This window comes from Cinclus cinclus, chromosome 6 (assembly GCF_963662255.1).
Source record: "Cinclus cinclus chromosome 6, bCinCin1.1, whole genome shotgun sequence".
Lineage (NCBI taxonomy): Eukaryota > Metazoa > Chordata > Aves > Passeriformes > Cinclidae > Cinclus > Cinclus cinclus.
Window position 1 is genome coordinate 55,004,611 of NC_085051.1, and position 24,479 is coordinate 55,029,089.

At 37.1% G+C, this 24,479-nt stretch overlaps 1 protein-coding gene across 1 annotated transcript in view; it reads right to left on the bottom strand.

Moving 5' to 3' along the window:
* NUDT14 (nudix hydrolase 14) overlaps nucleotides 1-24,479 on the bottom strand; it is a 56,876-nt gene that overhangs the window by 25,376 nt on the left and 7,021 nt on the right. The window contains exon 2 of the mRNA XM_062495217.1: nucleotides 4,955-4,998. Coding sequence (XP_062351201.1) covers nucleotides 4,955-4,998 — 44 coding nt within the window. The remainder of the gene's footprint in view (nucleotides 1-4,954; nucleotides 4,999-24,479) is intronic.

The window sequence follows — 24,479 nt, forward strand, 5'->3', positions numbered from 1 at the left end:
GCTCCCGCAGGCCTCTGGCCAGGCTCTGGTGACCCATGCCCAGCCAGCTCCCGTGGCCAGAGCCGGGGTGCAGCCGGCTCCTGGGGCAGCTGCTGGGCCACATTCCCCACTCCCTGGGCAGCCACCTCCTGGTCTCTGTCCTTGGCCAGGTAACTGCACAGCACAGAGCCTGGACACCTTCATCTCCTCCTTCTGATTTATGCTCATTTTTAACCTGTCTCCAGAACCTCCTCCTGTTTGCCCCCAGGACTGGTACCTGCAGGAGGGAACAAGCCAAGGTGGGGATTGCTTTGGTTTTCTTCACTCTGTAAACTCTCTTCTGATGGAAAACTACACTTTTCAGTCGTCTTTGTAACAGATAAAGTGTCAAGTAGTTTCTTCCAAGGAAGCAAATTAGATTAGGAATTAATTGGCTTTAAATGTGAAACAAATTAATCTCTTCACTTAAAAAAAAGGCAAATCTTATAAAGCAGCAATATCAGAATAAACTTTCAGGTTTGTTTAATTAAGAATTTTTAAAGTCAGGAATTACTGCTGAGTCACTGTGACATGTTTTTGAAGATAAAAATGCAGCATGAATGGGGTACAATGCACCTGTAGAGTTGCAGCATTTTAGTCCAAATGTTTTTTATTCATCACATAATATTTTCAGAGTTGAGAGAAATTCACATAACTATTTCGCACACAATTCAGTCTCTTCAAAATTGTTCTCTTTTAAATGCAGTGAACTTCACATTGAATTTTTCATACTTTCAAATGGAGAGGTAGACATTATTTTGTTTTGTCAACTAGGAAAAGGTACAGCTGTGTCCCTGTTCTCAAGCGTTATTACTCAAAGCACAGAAGGGAACACATGACTGTACACTGACCTTCATCTGTTCCCAAATTATGCCTTTTAAAAGCCTTGAATCTGTTTAAGGGGAGCTGCTGAAACCTGAAACGAATGTGGTCTATTGCTTTATAAAGTAGATGAATGTAGAAGTTAAGTATTACATTTCAGGCTCTTACTGTACTAAATATAGCAAAATTAGGATGAGGGAGAATATAACTGTAACCTGAGTCTGGTTTTAGAGAGTAATTTTTTTGTTACAGGTATTGACGGTTACTCTGTAAAATTTAGCATGTTTCTATTTCTAACTGAAAATCACCACAAATTTGCACAAGTAAAATGTTCTCCTGATAAAGACTCTTATTTTTAAAAGCTGAGTCCTTAAAAAAATTAACAGGTCTTCAGCCCACAAATCACACCCCCACAAATTGCTAACCAGTTCTGACAGACCCAAGTCTAGAAAGAATCTTGAAATACACCTTGCATCTAAATTTTCATTGCTTGCACTCTGCTTGACTTTCATCAGGATATGTTTAATAATGACCAAACACATAATCTTGAGTATTAAAGGGAAAATTATACTTAATTAGAAAAGTAAGCAGTGCATAACTGCAGAAAGCATCTTCTGCTGTGTACCTAACACAAGAGGCCAAAATTATGTAACTCTTAGGAGCAACACCTCAATAAACTTGTTCCACAATTATGGTGGAGAAGAGGTAATCAGGGACTTTTGGTAATTTTACTTCATTCATTTTTAGAAAACTTCACTGTTATTTCTAATGACATAATAAAACCTTCCAATGAGCTCTAATAATGTTCACCTGCATGTTTCAAAGCAAGATTAACTTAAATCTAACTCCACAGGACAAGAACAATAGTAAGCGCATAATTTTCCGATATAAAAATGGCTTAGAAATTGACAGATCTCTTGACAAGTTTGCAAATTTTTGATTTTCAGATGAGAACTGTAATGCTTATTAAGCATTTAATATGCTTGTAAAATCACAGAAACCTTCAGGATGTAAGTGACTTTTGGAAATCATCTGATCATATCTCCTGTTAAAAGTCATGTTAACTTCTAAGTTAACTTCCTCAGAGTCTGTTCCACTCAAGGTTTGGATTTCTCTGAGTATGGAGATTCCTCAGTCTCTCTGGGCAAAGCATTCCAGGACCAAACTATTGTTCACGGGTATGTCCTTGTGTCATGGATCTTCCTCCTGTTAGAATTTAAACCTAAATATGGTAAGAAATGCTGCTTCTTTTGTCTATGCTGACATGCAGGTGACTTTTGACAGCAGAAGTTCTGAAGGTTTGCCTTAACACAGTTTATTCTGCGACCAGAAATAAATTGCACATGACTGTCTTCAAGTGGCAGGGAGGGATTGGGAATAAGCAATTATTTGTTTAACATAAATTACAGCAGTGACTTCAGGATTGATGTTTAGTTCCGAATGATTTTGATCTTAAGAAATTTCATAAATCACATACTGTAGACTCATGCCCAGATCTGCAATAACTAAAGGAAAGGAAAGAAATTAAAAGGAAAAAAAAAGGAAAAAAAAAGGAAAAGTAATACCAATTCTGCTATTTTACCTTGTGCCAGTTACAGCACCAGATTGCATATGGTTAAATGATCTTGCCCTACTGCAACATATAGTGAGATTTTAAAAAATGACTCACATCTGAGGCAAATGAAGAGACTACTGCAGTCCTTGTGTTTTTGTCTCTGTATAATTTAATCAGCTGTTCATCTGAACAGTTGGAAAGGATACATTTCTACAACAATAACTTCATCTCTCCTGGTAAATATTTTCCTGTATCTTCTGATACAAATCTATTAAATACTGGCTTATATTGACCTAATTTGAAATGAGACAGAACACTGGGGTCCCAAAGGAAGCCAGCACACAAGCTCTGATTTCACTACCATGCAGCAAGAAAGTCAGCCTTAAGCATGTTTACTTGTGCTGCTGAAAGAGGATGACAAATAAAGACATGGGTTAGGCACAATGTCTGGTTTTATATGATTACACAGTTTTTTTTTTTATTCACCAAATTCATAATGCATATCAATTCTATGTAAATATAACATATATATGTGTGCTCTTTACAGATCTGGCATTCCAACATGCTCATTTCAGGTGAACAGCCCTATTACAGACACTTGGAGCATTTAACAGTCTTACATCACTTCTGGAAGTAGTAAGCTATGAATACTAATGAAAAAGTACTATGGAGAAGGGGTCTTAATTCTTCAAGCAGACAACACACACTAGGAAATACTGGGAATACAACAGAACATGTGTCCCAGAAACATCTCCTCTTCTTCAGTGTTTAGCCTTCATTAACAATAATGAACCTGTAAGAGCTCTCTCAGTTTGAAGTTTTCTATAATCTTTAGGAACCAGTTAACATGACTTTTCCATATAACAAGCATCACAGCTATTAAAAAACAGTAATTTGTAGGGCTTTAATGTACTATAAGGGATTTTGAATCTGACTAATGTATTGGATAATAATTATCTTCCTATTCACAAAAAAAAAAAAATAATGCAAACCCATGGATTTCCTATGCAGAAAGTTCACATTACTACCTTTGGTGTCAGAAGCAGCAATGAATTCCCTTGTGAAAGAGTGTTAGACATTCTACAGTTCAACAGTAGTCACTAATAAGTTTGGGTGGCAGCTGTTGTACATCTGAAGCTAACAAATGTTATGTGACCAGAGATGACTGGCATGACATGTGGCCGTGGCCTTTTTATAAAGTTATGTTCTCAACTATTTTAAAAATGTCCACAAAAGTCCTTCAGAAACACTGTTCCCAAGAAGTTCATGGAAAACTGATCCTTTAATACTTACCCCACTCACTTAGTTGCATATATTCACACATTATCACACAGTGATAAACTAAAGTTTAAACAAAAATAGTTATACAAATTCATCTGGAAGTCATGTTCTCAGCACTGTGACTTGAGGCTGGATTCACTTGCTTGAATGGGAATATATTAAATTTCCAGCAATCAATTATCATTTCAGCCTTTGTATCTGCCATCATAAATTCAGGCACATGCCCATATGGACAGACAAAGTGCAAAGACAGAACTGTCTTCCAGGCAAATTCCAAAAGCAAGTGTGAAGTTCAGTATTGAAATATCACTCCCTTTTCTGTCCTCATTCTCAAGCAGTACAGGCATTTTTAATCTAGCTAATACATTCCCAGTCTTCCTGAAAATGTTACCTTCATAATCTTTATATAGATAAAAAGTGTTGCTAGAATTTTATATCCCTCCCAGGCACCCACATGCATGTAAAGACTCACGTCACAAAAAGACTCATGTAAGGACTTGGAGGGTTCCAACAGAGAAGAATTTCCCAAAATGCAACTGATTTTATTATTTAATGCGCATGAAAAACACATCTCTTGATGTGGTTCCAGTTATGTCACAGTTTATTTTAGTGCCTTACTACATTTTTTACATTTAAGAGATTTAGGAAAGCTTTTTCTTGGAAAAAGCTGTTACCTTTCCATTGTATTTTTATCTTCTAGTACCTCAATTTTCACCAAACAGATTAAATATTAATACTTTTTGAAAGACTTTTAAATATTTTAGTTTTTAATAACACTCAGACTGTTTTTATACAGACTCAGGTCTGTTTTATATACACCTTACTTGTTATAATCTTGTACGAACTGATCTTTGAAGTCAGGAGTTAATTGCTTTTCTTCCCTGATCAGAGAGATATATTTGGAAAGACAGAAAAAACTCCTTCCTTCAGGTAATAAATTCCCACTCAAAAAAGAGTATTTCATACAATCCAAACTTTCATTTCCATCTTCTATGTAATCATTAAAATGTACAATAAATTATGTTTTAAAACTCTAATACTGGAATAGTCAAGCACAGACAAAACTTACTGAAAACATAATAAACCACAAGGAGATTTTTAAATTTCTGCTAATTCTATCTTAAACAGTAGAGAACCACCGTCAAGTATTACACAAGAGGGGAGAATTGAAGAGGAAATTGAAGGAAAAAGAGTATCAACAACACTTGACCAATGAAAGAGAATACAGTATGAAATGCAGCATGAAGACAATGGGAAATAATGTGATGCCGTCATTACCTGTCATGTGTCCTCATAAAATCCCAGAACTTCTTAGTGCCATTCTGGGGGGAAAAAAATTAAAAATCAGACAAATCAACTCCAACTGAAAAACTACTGTAATGAAATTTAACAAAACTTAAGAAGCATTTATTTGAAAACTTAGTATAGCTGGTTTTATTTATGAGGCCATTTTGGATTTTGACAGTATTACAGACACTGAGAACTGTCTTAGGACAGCTCAAAATCTTGGGCCAATAACATTACGATGACAGCTAGTATACATTTATTGCAGCCTTCAGGCCCAGTTTTGGCTACAGCATCAACTTCAGCTGCTCAATCTAACCATTCACATGCCAGGAAGCTATAAACAGCTGTGTTTTAACCAGTAAAATAACCCACAGGTATGTTCTTCCATGTCCAGAAATGCTCTTACCTTGGGAACAGCTCAGCACTTACCTCCTAACTAAACCCATGTGGGATCCAGGAATAAGACAGCTTCCCTCTAACCCCTTACAAGGACCAAAATAGGAGTTTTATCCACACCTAACATGAAGGGGTCACACTCCACTCTACACAGCAGCTGTTCCTCTGCACTGCTGGTGGTGCTGAGGGCACTGTCTCACAGCAGGCTTGAAATCACAGCATTTACTCAAGAACTGGGAGACATTAAATTGCAGATTTTCCCAAGATGGGCCAATTGCTGTCCTCGGCCAGCTTAGAAAGAACAATATCCACTGCAGCACAGCTGAAAGTGATCTCTGAAAACAAGAGTTCTTTTGCAGTTATAACGAGCATATGCACCTTGCTTACATTTATATTACACCTTCTATAGTTAACCTACAGAATTCACACACATCAGTTAATGGAGATGCATATAATTCTTTACTCTGTTTACTGGAAGTGTGATGGTGTTTTTCAGCTCAAATACAACTAAGAGATTTCATTCCCAGGTCAGTTTTAAGCCTACATTAGGAATCAGTATGAAACCAGAGGAAATTCTTGTGGTTGATACCATTTTCTTATTAGCAACACAAAAACGAGACCTGCAGAAGACCTACATGCCTAAAATATGCTTAATGTGAAAAGCAGCACTTGACTTCTATTATAAAGTACGTTTAAATGGATGATCAAACCCTGAGCAACTGGTTAATGATTTAAAGCAGGTAAATGTGAGCAATGAGAGAAGAATCAAATTCAGTTGGTGGGTAAAGGTGCCAACCAATATAGACAGGCCCTTCAGCTCTATTACAGATGTCATGGCTACCAAGTACACAACAGCTGGTGGGGATTAGATAACAAGCACTCTGGTTCAGAGATTAAGCCCCTGAGCTTTATGAGTTTACCAAGCTTTTTGGAAGAGGGACTGTTTGCTAGCTAGCTGGGTTTTTCTTCATGCCCACAACTCTAATTATAAATAGTTGATCACCTCAAGAGAAATTCTAATCTGTGCTTCCATTGGTGTCTGCACATACTTCTGTCAGCACTGACAGGGACCAAACGTGTGCATTACAGGAGAAGCTCTGTCATCGTTTAAACACAATATAATGTTGAAAGGGAAATAAAGACAGCAAATTCTCAGTGTGAACTGAAATATTAAAACCATTGCTTCCAAATCTGAGTGTATATCCAATTCATTCCACCTGGTGAGGGATGCAGGAACAACTTTGATAGGACTATGAAACAACACACAGCTGCAACATGGGCTGTTGCTTTCTTGCTTGCTTGCTACCTTGCTGGCTTTCTACCTGTAAGCAAGATATTTCTGGGATTTGTTAGCAGATTGTTGAGCAATTTTCCATTTAACACAAAAGAACTGGAAAACTTTGTACCAAGGGTAATGTCTTCTTCATGTAACTTCATATTTCTCTAGTCTCAACCTTCCCCTGCCCCAAACCATCCATTCTCCCTTTGTAGAGTCCACTTTGGAGAAGTGCAGGTGTCCAGCTGAAGGAGATGCAAAAAAAAGCCTGGATCAAGTCCCTCCTTGCATTCATTTAGGCTGTTAGTCCTGTGATACTGCATTCTAACATACAATCCCACCAACAATCTTCCTGGCTCTTTCCTCTTGCCATCATTTTGCAAATTATAGAACCTGATTGCTTTGGAGCACTTATGTGAGGGTTTCAAATAGCTGAAGAAAATTATACCCTAGAGAATCATCCTCATACAGATGGGATCCATCAGAACTGAATGACCTCTTCCAAAGGATGAGCTCTATTACCATAAACAGAGCCTACCTCACAGACGTGCACATAATTTTTAGCAGAAAGCAAAAGAAGGAACTTAGTACCAAAAAAGAAATTAATCAGAAAATAAATCTGTATTTTCTATTTTCTAAGCCCAGGTAAAGCACTTTCTCTAGAACATGATTTGATTAGTCTAAGACCCAAATTCAAAAACCAGCCACAGGCTAAATTAATTTGAGTCATGACATTTGTTAGTATCATATACTCTGACTGGACAATGCTTGCTAAGATATTTTCTGCCCATATTTGAATTAAAAAAATTATTTCATATGATCAAGTTGCACCTGTCCAAATAAATAAATCAATAAACAAATGAAACATTCCAACATCTCTTTGTTTACAGTGGCAGAAACTCAAATGAGCCCCATTCATGCCCTATTGTTGAAGTCAAATGTAATTTGAACCCAACCGAATGGAGTTGAGTTTCCATTGTACCCAATGCATGGTTCTTTCCTAACAGACTGGTAGGAAGGTTGCTAATTATTAATAGCATGTAAACAGTTACCAATGTTTCTTATTCTGCTTTACATACTTTACAGAACATTAATTCCAGCCAGTTCCTAACCAACTATATCAAGCTGCATGTAGTGTCTCTATCCTATCTTTGGGACAAAAGTATTACTTGCTGAACTGATCAAGATTCATGCTTTTTAAAAGCCAAGTGGGCTATGATTACTTGTTAAACTGTCCCACTCTACATATCCTGGTGTTCGACAAAGCTCTGCTATCACCACAGTTACAGACAGCTGCAATATTAAAGGTATCAGTGGTCAACATAATTCCTGAAAAATAGAAGTATCTTTGTGAAACACAAAAGCTCTCTTAAACCCCTTATCATTTGTCATTTTAATAAGCATATGTAATTGCATTATTACAAGTAGCCCATTCTCCAATGTCTAATAAGGAACAATCACGTATCTCTCAATGCAGTGAGAACTGAGCATAACTGATTGCTGGGATATCTAAACATTGATGGCAGGAAGAAGAAAGGATTATTTTATGACATTTGAGAAAAATTTTAAAAATTATTCTTCAAACAGGAAATGTGTCGTGTGATGTTTATAAAGACAAATATTTTATTTTCAGAAATATTTTACCCTAATTTTAATCTATTCAGAATAGCAGTTCTGATACTGCAACAACCTTGTGTAACACATAATCGATTTGGTAAATCTTTAATCACAAAGTAATCACACTCTAGTTCTGTGCTCAGTGATCAGGTTCTGTGATGTTGCAACACTCAACTAGTGCATATAGTATGTGTAAATTAATAAAGCTGTATTCCAGGAGAGGCAGCATGTGAGACAACTTCGTTTCATGTTACACAGAAGACAGATCACTTACATAAGTACTAATTGCATAAGAAAGGCATACCAGGTCAGATGAGATGTCCATCTAGCCTGGCAACCTGTCTCTAAAATTTAAGAACAGAGAATACACACAGGCATGCTTCCCCAGAACACTCTTCCAAGTCTGGAAAAAGGCACTGAAGGGTGGCAAAAGACAGTGCCTCAAAAAGGCACCCAAATTAAGCACAGTCCTCTCTCAACCCTAAAAAGCAAATAGCCATTTCTGTACTATCTGAATGTGCAAAGTGTGTCACAAGACCATATTGTCTGTAAGACTGACTTGGTAATGGCATTGATAACTTAATCAGAATTAACAGCAGCTCGTTCCCAGCTTGACAGTCTGCACAAGGAGACTCAATGCCTTTGGGTTCAAATGATCCCAGGACAACCAGGCACTGCCAAGTGCTCTCTGCTAGACAAGTATTGACAGTGACTGCAAGTTCAGCAGATGCGACTCCTACCTGCACAGAGCTGTTTATATTATCCATACTTGATCTTCATATTCTCTGTCCTGCTACCATCCCTGAAATATTTTTTCTAAGACTCTTCTTCCACCAGCTCCGGGCCCTAATTACAGGCAGGAGTCTCTTCACACTCTCTCTAATGGATAAGTTGGACTTGTCTGCAGCCTACCAAAATACCCTTATTTTTGCCACATGTCCTCCAGTTAAAATGCCTTAAGAATCACTGTGCCAGGGATAGTGCTGTCCTTTGCTTTCCTCCACCACCTGAGGCAATAAAATAGGTGAACAAGGCCAAATCACTGCCAGTATGCCTAAAGTATAACTCTTGCTGCCTAGAGGAACTTGCCTAAGACTTAGCCCAGGAGGGCCAATAAAGAAGAGAAAAAGGACTTGCTGTGCTCATGATGTAGAAAGAAACATTGACTGGCACTGACTGCAGGGTGATACTGGGTAAGGTCCACATGCGACAGACCCTGGACGTGCTCTGACACAAGTCACTGGGAGTTTCTAAGGTTCACTTGGGGCAGCTTCAATGCCTTCCTCCTCCTTTTCTCTGAGGGCCCATGCACAGTCTGCCACCTGAGAAGCTCTTGAACCAGCTCTTACATCAGGCAGTGTGTCTGCACAGGTACCAGTACTCATCACTGTTAGACTGATACCATCCTGGGCTTTCAAACAACCCCCAACCCAAACAAACCAACCCCTCAGACTGGCTGTGGCGTACAGCCCTCCTGGGACTCACAATGTAGAGAAATTTTTCAAATTTTTAAATTTTCTCCTCTTTCAAATGGAAGGAATAAATACTTAAACACAATTTTAGAGAGAGAGGTGTAGCCCTTTCCTCAAGGATCATTCCAGGAATCTTCCTAAAGAATGAGATCTTTTTTATAAATAATTTAATTGAATTAGAGCTGTGGTACTCAGCTATAAGATGCTGCTGAGTTTCAAGGTGAAGAAGAGAAAGGACAGGGATGCTGTAGTCCATTGCCACACAGCTTCTGGTAACCTTGGTAGAGTGCCACACTAAGGGCTGACACAGCAGAAGTCTGTAAAACCATGAAGCACACAGAGATGGTGAATGTGAAAAAAAATATTAAAAAAATACAGATTTCTCATAATACAGAAGCACTATGTCATAGCTGGCTACCTGGGAAAAACACTGAGGTTCTTCTCGGCACTGATGTGCCTCATCTCAATGATCCAGTGCTCAAGTCCTGCAGCTGCACAGAGAGGTTTGGCTTGCTTAATGAATAAAAGAATTAACTGACAGCTTCTGAAACAGCTACAGACAAACTACATTGCATGTATTTTTTAAACATGTGCAATTACAGGCTTATTCGTCTTAGATTTTATTAAAAGTTTTATTCTGAAGAGTGAACTGAAAACATGTTAGTGTAACAAGTAAAAGAACACTCACAAAATTGCTCTAAATGTTTCCTTTAACTTTGTGCAATAATTTTTTCACATCACTCAAGGGTGTATAAAATAAATCCTCCACACACAGGTTTACAGAAACAGACTTCCTGTAGTCACTTTGTTGAGAGTTTTATTCAACAAAAACAAAATTTACATTGGATTGGCACTTATTTAATGACTCCTTGAAATGAGCTCTGGACGGCCAACACACAAGTGAAGAAGAAATGATCTTTACTCAAAATCTACTTAAAGCTTCTCCTAGATTATTTGCCTTATACTAGTATTTAATAATTTTAAAAGTGAACAAATTAAAGGCATTGCCTTAAGTCATCTCCCTTGTTTATTCACAGAAAACCTCTACTTGGGCACAGAGAGTCTAAGCAGCCAAGAGCTGTAAAGTTACACCAAAACCACCTCAGTAAAAAGGTTTTGTACCTTGTAATGCATATTTTTGAAGAGAAAGGTAACAGGTCATGCAAGCAGATCACTTATAATGCAGGAGACATTGTCCAAAATATGTCCAAAATAGCCAATTAACATCACATATACCACTAAAAGAGAAAGAAAAGGAATCTATCCATGACAATGATTAACTTCTTTCTGTTTACATTACAGGAGAGACAACATGAGGTTTGGCGACCCATTGTGAAAGGCACTAAACACATATAGTGGGAACAGTTCCTGTTCAATGATCTTACAATTCAGTTAGACAAAAGTTGATGTAAACAGAGACAGTTAAGAAAAATGACAAATATATTATGATTTAGATACACTGCATGCGCTAGTTATGAGAGTTTAAATGACAAACAACAGTCATGATACCCTAGTGTCTACCATTTGGATTTACCCAAGAAATAAATGTTCCATATTTGTGAAAAAATACAAATGAAGAAGGGGAAGCAATTACAAAATAAAAATAACTCTGTCCTCATTGCTCCATTTACTATGTTTCCACGCTCCTAAGATACAACAGTAGTTAATGCCCTTAATGCAAAGGGATAAATGAGCATTCTTCATGTAATAAAATAAATACTATAGGTACAGAAAAACAGATAAGATAATTAACTGGCAAATAACGGTCTTAAACCAGAGTCAGCAAATCCAAGCAAGAGTGAAGTCCCTGTTTAATGATTTACATGAACCAAAGCAGTAAAACTCCCTAGAGGAATAATCAATTTTTTGCTTTTTTTCTACTCTCAAAAATTTTTTTAAAGGCTTGAGGGTTATGCTTTTCTTTCAAGAAGTGTAAAACTTGTTTTTTCTATTGCACTTATTTTAACATTCAACCAATCTTCTACAAATATATTCACAGTTTGGTATCAATGTGCAGAGCAATGCCTCTGTCTGGAAATTCACTGTGCATTCTCCTGTGGAGATGTCTACTTGTTGCCCAAACCTTCATAGCAGGAGAACATTGAACTTGTTATTTTATTAGATGGGCTTTTATCAGGTTAATCCACATGAGCACTGTGCCTGGGGCATCAAGTAACTGACTCATGAAGACAAAAATCTGCACTAACACAGCCAGTTCCTGCTGCCTTCTTAAGTGGTCTCAGCTTAATGCTTTTCAGCCATATTCACCTTTTTATGTCCAGTAAAAGCTGCCAAGAGATGAACTTGCAATAAAAGCAACTCAGTAATTTTTGTTTTATAAAATATATGGCTCTACAACAGGAAAGATGTGCGCTAGCTGTTGCTTCTCGGGTCCCAGACCCTGGGTTAAACAGACTGGACTTCTCCTATGGTAAAGTTATAAAAGTTATGTCCTCATTCCTCTGCAAATGAACCTTTCCCTTTCCTTTCTCCACTTACTGCTGAAGTGCTGCTATCAGTTGAGGCTTCCCTGTTACTTTTCTGTTCCCAGCCTAATGGAACCTGATGTCACATCTGTAGTGATTCCCAGTGGCAACATATGAGCATTGATAACCTAATGCAAACCATTTCTTGTCAGCTAAATTATTAATGCTGGAACCCTCTGTTCTATAGAATCAATACAGAATGTTTTCAGTGCCCACAATGGTGTGCCCACAGAAACTGCACTTCCAGGACAAACTCAGGACTTTTATTTTTTTCACTTCATTATCAGAGACAATTTGTCACCAAATTACCTTGCACTGTCTGAGCATTTTTCATAGTATTTTCAGCACATGCCACATATAAAAATTATGTGAATTTAAAAAAAAAAACCACCCTCAAAATACAAAGCCTTGAATTTTTGAAAGAAATAAAGCTTTGGTAGTCATCACAATGCAGTGAAACCTGTATGAAAAACAGAAATCAAACTGAGATAGCTAAAGAAAGTTTGGACTCCTGAAGTTTTCCAAATGACAATAAAATACCTATTCAGGACACTTTAAAAGATTAATTGCTTCCTGTTGAATATTTTTATTGGATTAATGAGTCAGTGGGGTGGATTTTTTCTTACAGAAGCTAAAGAACTGCAATGCTGTATCTCTAAAAATTTTCATCCACAAAAAAACCCAGTGCAAATGAACAGTCAAAAATTCAAGGACATTTAATATTCAGCTTTTTCATCTGAAAGAAAAACCCTGTCTTGAATAGACTACTTTGCATTTGAAATGTTTGAAATAATGACTTATCATAATTTTTTTTGTCTACTTGAAAGGTTTGATTTGTAGCAAGCAGGGAGAATGCTGTCTTCTTTTTATATAATTACAGACTTCATAGAAAGTTCTACATCATCTTTCAAAATGAAAGGATGCACTTTCAGTTAGCATAAAACCATGCAACTCAGTTAAAAAAATACTAAAATCAATAAAATAATTTCAATTTGCATTAGTTGAGTGACTTTTTTTTTCCCTTTTGAAAGTACACATCAGTATCAGGGAACTATCTTATGCTGGTCTATCCTATTAAATGACTGCTAATTCATATGCAAAGTTGAAATCACTCTGTCCTGGGGTGCAGTCCTAAAACAGTACATGTCAAACAAAACCAGGCTGCTCCTCTTCCTACTCCATCTGCACATCTTTAATCTACCCTTACCCCACCACTGATATTTATGTGGGCTAGCTCTGGGAACTCACCTAATTAAAATTTTATTTTTGCTCTAGAAAAAAAACCTGAAAAAAATTATTTAGTAGAATGTAAGAGAAAAATTAATAATGAAAATTTATTCTTCAACATGAATGCAATGTCATCACACAGATTGCAAGTCTTCAGCAGTGACTATTAAACAGAACAGCCTCAGTCCACTCACAGCTACTCCAGGAGGACAGAGACATGTCTGATAGGGAGTGTTCTACAGAGAGACACACGAACACAAAAAAGCCTAAATTACCATTTCAGTCCACACCCACTAATCCACTCCATTAGACTGCACACGCTGGAGTAAATGAAGCCTCATCTTCAAAAGCAATTTGCAGAATTACTTGCTGATGTTGAAAAACTACTTCAAAAGAGTTTAAGTGTTATGGAATTTTACTGGGTTTTTAAACAAGCCACTGTTTAAGCTCAAGAGGAAGGGGGGCAGTGTTTGCTTTTTAAACAAAGCTTGTAATATTTCATTACTAAACTATCCAGAGTGTTTATTTTAAAAACATCATGATTACAAATAATGGCATTTTTCAGTTTTTAACTTCCCTATTCAAGTATTTCAGTTGGAAACGACTGAGTTTAGTGCCTTTGTGGAGTATGCATCCAAAAATACACAAACTGAGGACATTTTAACAGAATTAAAAGTGAACATTCTACCTGAACCAAAATACTAGTGCTGCTAATTGGCTTTAATTGACAACATTAACAGTTTCAGAAGTAAGACTGAGCTAGTGAAGTCCATGGAGACAAAACATCCTTTATACTAAAGGACATCATGCTAGCCCCAGCTGACACAGCAGCTCTGGGCAGGGCAGGACAAAGTTGCAAGGGTCTCACTCAGCTCATTTTAAGGCTCGAACAAGAGACTGGAGTGCTCAGCTCTGTGTGACAGCCTACTCTTTGATGCATGGGCTTCTTATCTGAAATTAGCTGGAAGACTTCTTGGAGAAACCTTAACATCTACCAGTGGAGACCACACCAGGGATACCTCAAGGGACATAAAACCTAAGGTCAGAGACTGTAATTTTTACAACCCATATCAATTTTCTCTTCAAAGAGAAGGTTATTCTGGTAGGAGTGTGTAATGAAACTGCAAACAGATGGTTATAGCAATAGAGTTTACTGTTCAAAGGTGCAATTTTTTCACACTTTGGGAGGTAAAATAAACAATGGAGAATGCATTAATTTATTCAACTGTTAATGCAATAGTGGGCCAAGCCACTTTGTTCATTTTATGTACATCAACTGCCAGAACAATTACAACTAAGATACCTGATGTGTAAGTAAACTTTCTCTTATAATCCTCTGGAAGTTTACTTTTCAGGTCACAGTTTGTTTTTTTGTGTGTACTTTTCAACAAGGGAGTTGCTGCAGTTTACCTTGGCATTTAGCTATCATTAAGATTGCTTACCTTTGAATGAAATTTATAAAACATGAGAATTAAGCATATACAAGTACATTAAATTAAATCAAATCTCCTTTCTCACCTTGTTTTTCTGTTTTTAATACACATAATTATCAGGAACAATTGCATGTACAGATCAAACATGTTTTATTCCAAGGCAAATACACAGCAGTGCACTGAAATCTATACTACAAAGAATAAGGACATTAAGAAACACAATATGGACAAAGGTCAAATTTATGACTTTTCTCACATCATTTTACTGCCAAGTCAGCATATAATTTAAGGTTATAACTTGAGATACAGATGGGGATTTCCTAGTATTAAGTTAAATCCAATTCTGTACAAAGGAACCAACTGCTAACAGGTAGAGTCTTCAGACTCCTCTGTCGTATTCAAACGACAAAATTTAAAGTGACTATTCAACTGTTCTTTTACAGAAATTCCTGTTATACAATTGAATTTTTCTTCATGTATTTCTCCATTATCACTAAACTGTGTTTTCCCTTTGAAGTTTGTAACACACTTTCTTATTTTGCAGGGAGAAAAGGAACATACACCTTCCATATATACAAAATTACTTACTCTATTTTTTCCAGAACACTATAGGAAAACAAAAAACTTGAAACTTTGACTGGACATAGGTAAGAAATATATTTCTAATAATAAAAGAAGTTTTAACACAGATAATATAATTTGGAAACTGCATTCAACTGATGAGACAGAAAAATATTTACTGTAAATAAGTGCTGTACTTTCAGACAGATATATTGCACATCTCACACTTGTACCCATACTTGCTGAAAACCTCCCCAGCAAAGGCCTTGTCTCTAATCTTTTACCAATACTTTTTTGTTATTGTTTAAGAAAAATATCTCACACAATTTGCAATAACTATAATAGGAGGCTGAGAAACATAGGTCTAGGATGCACATCTGCTGGCTCCAGCTCAGAGAATAAAAGCCAGGGAAATACCTCAACCCAAAGGCTGCTGAGAACTCCTGGGTGTTCTGTGCTTCAGTACTTTTTCTGGAGTTTTCCTTGTTTGCATAAATTGTTGCATATTGTTGCAGTTGGAAACAAATAAATAAACAAATAAACAAGCATGGCCTTTGTAGTTCAGTAATAAATTAATCTGGGGAACTCAGACATGGGTTCACAGCCCTGCTCCCAAATTATAATAATTAGTGAGTAACTCCAAAAGGTGAGATTTACAAAAGCACTTTTTAGCATTCAACAACCTTCACCTTTAAGACCCCATTAGAAAGATGGAAGAATTAAATTTAGACTTCAATCCAGGCCACTGCAATTTTAGCCAAACCCCCAGAACCCCTCAGTCACATCTAAACATCTTTACTGACTAATGTAATTCCTGTGGTGGGACTTAAACTGCAATATTTGTCTAGAATTACAGAATTATTTCTACTATTTCTACTACCTGATGAAGTGTTATTGAAATTAAGTGAGACCGATTCTTGAAAATTACTTTGGAAAATGGCACTTAAAATCCTAAGTTACTAAAGAAAACATTTTTGAAACTTCTAAATTTTGTTGAAACACGTAACTATGAGAAAAACAAATTTTGTTTAATCTTTTTTTTTTTTTTTTTTTTTTTTAGAGAGACAAAAAGAAAAACCTCTCAGGAAACCTATTTTCATCTTTTCTTGTCCACTGGCAGCTGCTTCTTTTGACGAGTTACCAAGATAAAGGGCCTGACTGAAATTTCAGACTAGTGATATTTAATGACAGGCAGGGGCAATAATTCTGCACTCATCATAACATACCCAGATCAATCATGTCTGTCTGTAGTAGCTGTTTCAAGACAGAGTGAAATTCAATATTAAGTACCCATTGCAAGTTCGAGACCCCACAGTTGATGAGAATTCTCACTGAATATTCTTGAACTCCTTCCTGTAGTCATCCTGTGCACTCATCAGTCAAAATAACCTTTCAACCCCTTAGGAAGAGGATTCTCCAAACGCTACAAACACTGCTTTAGTCTACATCACATTCCCACAACTCATGATTCCCAGGCCAGTTACTGGTGCAGCACAGCCTCATGTAGGATCTCTGACTCAGAGTCACCCCCCTGACTTTGCCAGGATTTAGGGCTTTCACCTCATCTCTGCAGGCACAGCCGGGAGAGAAGCAAACACAGGTATAGTAGGTAGAAGGAGTAAATGAATCTTAAAATCATCAGTCCCAAGGCAACCACTACGCCTACAAGCATAATTTCTTCTTCTTTGCTACCCTAGGTCATGACCCTCATCCAAGAGAGGAAGGAAAGAAACTGTCCTTTCATCATTAATTTTGCTATGTCATTCAGGAAAACAACACTGACAACACCATAAAACCACAATTTAAGTTGCCACTGGTACTTCAGCCAAAAGCTAATCACTACCATCAATTGTCTTATATTTCTCATTACCTCTTTAGTCAGTCTAGCAATCCACGGCAACTTATATAGGATCTGATTAAAATCTTTTCTGGCTGACAAAGAGCCAGCAGGAAAATAAAACTATCCCTCTTCTACCACAACACTGGGCCACTCCACATTGAATCAGATAATAAATGTGCATTCAAAAACTATGCAGTTGATGAATGCTGCTCTAACTTAAAAAAATCCCAACTACTGACTGTGTCACCTGAAGAAGAATGCTGATAAGAAAAACCCTGTCCATAAACTATTGTATCATTAAAATTGGTTTTTAAAAAAAACAGAAAACAATCCATCACTCATCACTGCCAAGTCACTTGGTTTTCCTAATGCACCTGCTAAGCAATATCATGGATCACATGAGTATGATTTTAAAATAGTTTACAAGTCTACTCATTTATATATATAACTTACAAATGACAAAATACTTCTGATGCAGCATTCAAATCAATGCAGAAAATACAGCTCAATGAACGGTACCCCTTGCCTCACATACCAGGCTGGTACCTGCCCAAAGAGATCCAGCATTAACAAGCTTGACCAAGGTTAGTAGGCAGCACTTAGGTTAGTAGAACATCCTGAGTCTCAACAAAGTTGGGAACAAAGTCAGGCGCAGCACTGCCATGTCTCTGTGGTGAAGTGAGAGCACATCCTATACACCAAATCTCATGGGAACTCAAGGCTACCACTTCCTCCAAGTATGTTTATAGACAGGGTCCCAGGATTTTGAGCATGTCTTCTCAGCAGTACTGAACACTGTGAGCATGTTAAAACTATTTATGGGCCACTTCTCTTGGCTCCTTCAATAGAACACCAAGACACTTTAAGCTCTAAGACCTCATTCTGAGCATGCAGTGGCACAAACCCAGCATATACAGAAGAGCCTAAATCACAAAGAATGAAGGTCACAAGTTCACCCTACAGGGTCAGCAGGGCTGGTCTGAGAATGAAGATTTAACATTCACAGCTACAACAGGTAATTACACACCTTCCCTCACAAGAGTAAGACACACTTCTCTCACTAAAACGTATACATAACAGCACTGCAGAAAAGTTGTTTCTTCTCCCTTTCATCCTCTCCCCAAGGCACAACTGTTGGGTGTGGTTTCTCATCCCACTTACTGCAGGACTGGAAGGCCTGACACTCTTCTTTCCTATGGGCTGCAGAAGAGTGTAAAGACAGAAGGGAGGGGAAAAAATGCCAACTGGCATTCATCTAGGCTTTTTCAGAAATACTTCAAAAGCAAATATCCTGACAATTTTTCTGTTTAGTGTAATACTTTCCGTAACTTTTTTCAGCCCCTGGGTGTGATTAAATCTCTACTTTCCCACCCCCCAATATAATTCTTACACTTAAATCTTGACATTTATATTATTATTTGAACAAATTAATCTTTCTCTATGGAGTGCCCCTTAATGCTCTAGGGAGGCTGATATGTTCCCATGAGTCCTGTCAGATTTCTGCTGAGGTTTGAACTCCTAGACAGATCAAAGATAAAGTAATGAGATAAAAAGAAACAGGGTTCTCCAGACTGACAGGTCAACCACCTCTCCTTGACAAGAAATAAGGGTGGTTTACAGAAACAATCAGGGAGACATTAGTGTTTCAGATTTGGTTGAACTATCATGTAAAATACTAGAGCAGTAATTTTTGTATGAATGATTAGTGACTGGTTTCGCTGATTAGGAGGTCAATACTCACAGAAAGATTTGGGCTGGAAAAGACCTTCAAGATCATCAATTTCCAGACCCTGTGCCATTGGCTGGGACAACTTCCACCAGACCAGGTTGCTCGAAGCACCGTCCAATCTGACCTTGAACATTTCCAGGGATTGGGCATCCCCCCACAAAGTCCCTGGGCAACCTGTGCCAGTGCCTCACCACTTTCACAGCCAAGAGTTTCCTCCTTAATAGATAATCTAAATCTGTCTTCTTTCAGTTTAAGGCTGCTCTCCCTTGTCCAATCACTACATGAAATTATCTCATGTTGTTTTTAATATATCTGAAGAGTACAAATCAGATGAGTTACAGATAAAATTTTAGGCTGTACAAACTTCAGTGTTATGGAAATGTCACTCTGAAGGGCAACACAGATTTGCAAAGTAAGCCAGAAATTGCCTGTGTCCAATATTTTCAAGTGTCAGAAATGTTACAGTGCTGAAAGCAGAGTGCTTAGTGCAGACACACATATGAAATTCTAAGGCAGATTTGCCAAAAGATTTGATTTTTGAAAGACAATTTTTCTTCTAATCCTGCTGCTTCAAAAGCTCAACAAGTTTCAGTGGCACAATGATAACAAAGGTAGGTCTTGAAGCCAAAATGAAACTAAATAAAGTCAACAGTGATAGTTTATTTCAGCAGTTCTGGATAAGAATATATACAAGAGCTATATACTGCCATAGCTTAAATATTTTTAAAAATTATTTATAATGATACCATCAATATACAAATTTACTGTTTCCCCCTATTTTTTATCTATGTTGACTTCCAGCTCAGTTTGACAGAATATATAATTTCTGGTTAAAAAGCATTGAACTGCTGCTACTCCAATCATCTTACCTACTAAGCAAAAAAAAGTAACTCAAACTGCTTTCGAATTTGCTTAAACTAGGACTGAATAGAAACAATGTAAGGGACAATCTGGCCTCATCAACAAGAGGAGCTAAAATTTCATTTTATTCAGCAAGGTTGGAATTTCACAAAGTTATAAAAATTCATGCCAAGGATCTTAATAGCTGGCCAAATCCACTTATTGTCTAGAATCTTTTTATGCAGCAAACGAAAATGCTATAGCCATTCTAAGTTCACAAGTAACCATTACAGCTAATTAAAACATAATCTAAAATGAGAAATATCATTGAAAAAAATCCTTAAAAAAATAACATCAAGTGATCAAATTCTATGTAGTTGACTGGATAGTCAGTATTCTCACTCCCTATTTAAATGATCATCATGAAAATCTAACAGATTTCACACAAATAATGTAATGCTTTTTGATGAAACATACCATTTCTAAGCCTTATCATTTGCAGAAAATCCAGCAATTTCAATCATCACATATTAGGCTCTTGTGAAAAAACAATTCTCAGATGTGGAGTCAGAATCATGCATAGATGTAGCTGTTTTACTCCAGAAGGGAATTGTGAATTAAAACTGGAATTACAACACTGAATGTTTTTGAAATCTGAAGATGGATACTGTATTTTATGAGCTTGCTGAGGAATTCTTCTAGTCTTTAAAAATAATTGTTTGTATCTGCTTATTAAATGTGCACCTTGATCATATGCAGCATGAGATCAGAGAAAGCATCTGGTTTTAAAAAATGAGGCTTATAGTTTCAGTGGAATTGCTGTTTTCAGTGCACAGTTTTTTCCTTCACTTTTTTTGCATGAGATCTACAACACAATGGTGAAAAAAAATGCTATTTACTGACTGGGAGGACTGTGGAGAGAATTGACAGTGGGGAGAGGAGAGGAAAATGAGAGGGCAGGTTCCAGAAGAAACATGCCATTACTAGATGATACACAAATGCACTTTGCACACACTGAACACACCAAATATTATGCACTACAACACAAAGAAAAGCAGCTATTTCAGAAATAGATAAGAATTTGTAGAACTAGTTAATTAAAAATACCAGAAAAAGGCATCCCTAAAGACAGACAGAAAATTAAAAAGCACAGAAACGACCACCTACATATTTTTATGCTTTGGTACTTTTCCATCTATACACTATGAAAGAAACCGCAACACTTATGGAAAAAAATATCTTGCAGACATATAGAGGGTCACAAAAGCTATGAAAGAGATACTTAATGCAGGTTCCTGAGCAGATGACAAGCCATGAAACTTTCACCTTTAGGTAGTTACGATGATCTGATGTCCCTTTTATGATATCAGCCATTTTTTAATTAAATCTACAATGAGTTTAACAAGCAATTCTTCCATCAATCTTTGATGTGTTTTACTTATAAAGCAATGACAGTTTTCAGTTCAGGCTCCTTAAAGTTCCAGAGAAACCATTTTCCACTCACTTGCTTTGAAAGCCATTAAAACAACTTGATGAAGAACAGCAGCAGGGGGCTAACAGAAGCCAAGGCTTAGGAACAATCTTTAGATTTTTCTCCTAAGACTTTCTCACAGACCCTCCTCACAAAGATCCTCAGGGCTTTTCATCCTCTCCTTTCTCCCTACCCCCTCCCAAAAATCAGTTCAAAGTGACAGATGCAACTAGCTCCAGATTCTGCTCTTTTCTTAATTTCACTTTTACCTCTCAATTTTGACAGACTCAACTGAAATCTGATTCCCACGGAGGCAGTCCTCTTATCATCTTCCCACTGGGAAAAAATAATACACAGAAAAATTCAAGTAACTTGTGAACACCTTCTAATCTCTCATCTGTTCTCATAGAGAGCACTCCTAGTGAGAAAGGTACTTATTACTAAATACCACGTACTACTGGCATTCAGCAAATTGAATGAATTGGTGATTAATTGATTAGTAATTTACATACAGTTCTGTGTATTACTGTAGTGTTTTTGAAACTTGCATGACAGTGACCCTGTAACAGTTTCAATACTGGGATATAAAGTAAAGAACTATGCAAGCTAACTGTAAATGATCTTTAAAATGGAAATTGCCTGTAACAAATGGTCAATTCCTTGGTTATAGTTTCATGCAAATGCAGAAATCAGTTTTATGGAAAACACATTATTAGGACAGTACTTATGCTAATTAGAGCAGGTTTTTGTCTCTGTTTTGCTGTGCTCGCCATAATTTTATTTCTTTGGTTATGGCTGACTGAAGGACAAATGTAACTGATCGCTAATTTTGCGTGGAACATCTGTAACTCCAAAGCTCTACTGACTCCTCAGTTGCTGTATTCAAGTGATGTCACTGCGGTCAAGATACCAAACACGGAATTTCTCAAACGTGAACAGCTAATTCCGTGAAGCAGGGCTATGGGACACATTAATCCCAGATTCTGTTTACAATCCCTTGTTCTTTCACAAACAACAGCTACAGTTACAGTACACATGGCTAGGAGCAACCAGGCACTAAAGGAGGCCAGCCTCATGTCTCCTCAACTTGAGGACAGGGGCAGCACATCTGAGGGATCTGAGGTCAGGAAGGACAGATGGTGGGCATTCCCACTACAGCTAAGTCACCTCTTGTCCTTACAACATTGAGCTTGATGTTTTCCAGTTGGTGACTCTCACAGTTTGTGTCTCTACATTATTTTACCAAGCCTGTATCTGAAATTCAAACTGTGAGAATACATTGTGGAATAAATTTCTAGATGTCTTGTGAACAAAATCTTGTTGGTACTTCCTCATAACATTAACAATTATACTTTCTGCTTGTCCTCCCTTCAGCTAAAGTAATACATTATTAAAATGTTCGTGTGAGATGCTTTTAATGAGTTTTTCTTTAAAGAAATTTGGGGAAAAAAAATCTCCTAAGAAATTCTAAGTCAGAAAACTGACATACAGCCCTATAAGCAAATATGCAAAAAGTTTCTGTTGGCTTTCTGACTAACTATATCATAAATATTGGAAAAGGATCCATCAAGAACACAAACTAAGGAAGTCCAAGAAGAAACAATACCCTAAGGAACAGGAAGAATTATGTATGATTTTCTACAAGCATTCAATCACTTTACAGAATTGAAAAAATGTTAAGGCTGGAAGGACCTCACAAGATCACTCAGTACAAGTCTCTTAACAGTGGCAGGATCAAACATATGTTATGTGAGTGCTATGTAATACATGCCAGATACAGAATATGCTTCTAAGCATTATCCAGTCAGAGCCTCCATTCCAGGCTGTTCCATCATTCAAACTATTCCACCATTTGTGCAGTCTTATGACTAAAATAAACACTTTCAATCCTATATATGCAACAGCACTGTAAGATTGTTATGCTGGAAGTACATGACTTAGAGTTTATCATGAACGCTCCTATGGAATAATAATTTAATTAAAATTAACATTAGTATTAGCATTTCTTCTTTCCGTATTAATTTACGAGACTATTTACTTCTCCAGAGGGGCAAAGTTTTCTTTTCCCATATTTTCTATTTTCAGAGAAAGAACATCTCTCACCTTCAGGAGTTTAGCCTCATTTCCCTATAATGTATTCATCACCACTCAGCACATCTGTCCCAGCAAATCCTATTTCCTGTTCTATTCATGAGGCTCAGCAACCTGGAGCTTTAGTGATTGCCGCCACACTTTTCCCATGGCCTTCTCACCTCTCACCCCCCCACACACCCCGCTCCCATTGTTTATCATCTGTTCTCCCCTGCTGCAAACTGCTGTCAGATGTTCACTTATCCCTAATCTTACTCACTGCCTTTGATATTCTTTCTAATCCAACAACCTGTCAACTGGGGCATCAGCCCATGTCCACACCAGCTGCTCTGTCACAGGCCCTAAGATTCCCTCTCTGCTCCAAGAGGTATTTAAAGGATTTTGACACAGCAACCTCAACGTGAAACAAATAATTAATGCTGTTTTGATCGGTGATCAGGGCTTTAGCGTGACATGAGCTGAGCACTAAGAAAAACTGAGCTTTACTCTGTTTAAACTTCAGTAAACTTCAGTGTTACTGTATTAACAAGATTTTGATCAATGGCTGAAGGACATCACCAAAAAGCTAAGTTCTTTAACTTTAGTTAAAAATTATGAAGAATAATTGATCTGAGTGCAAGTCAGAGGGGCAGATAACATTATATGCCTGCTGTGTAAAACATGCTCATTTATGCAGTATCAATTTGTATAGAGTTTTCAGAGCATGGGAGTTAACCTTTTATGAGTTACAGCTGAAAATACAAATGTACTTTAAATACGGCAGCAGCTGAGATAAAATTATTTAAAATACACTTATTTTTAGGAAGAGTAGGATAGTTTCATCCCCTATAGAACATCAAGCCCTGGCATTTTAAAGAATACTGCCATTTACAGAAAATGTCTAATTTCCATGATGCTCAGATTTACTATAAACACTTAAAATTTTTTAGTGTTCATCTGCTTTAAAATATATCAAGTATACATAATGTCATAGCTGAGATTGTGATTCAGATGACAGATTTTTTGTATGAGGAAAAGTTTCTGCTATTTAAGCAAACACATGAATTTTGATCCAAACTGAAAAACAAATACAGCATT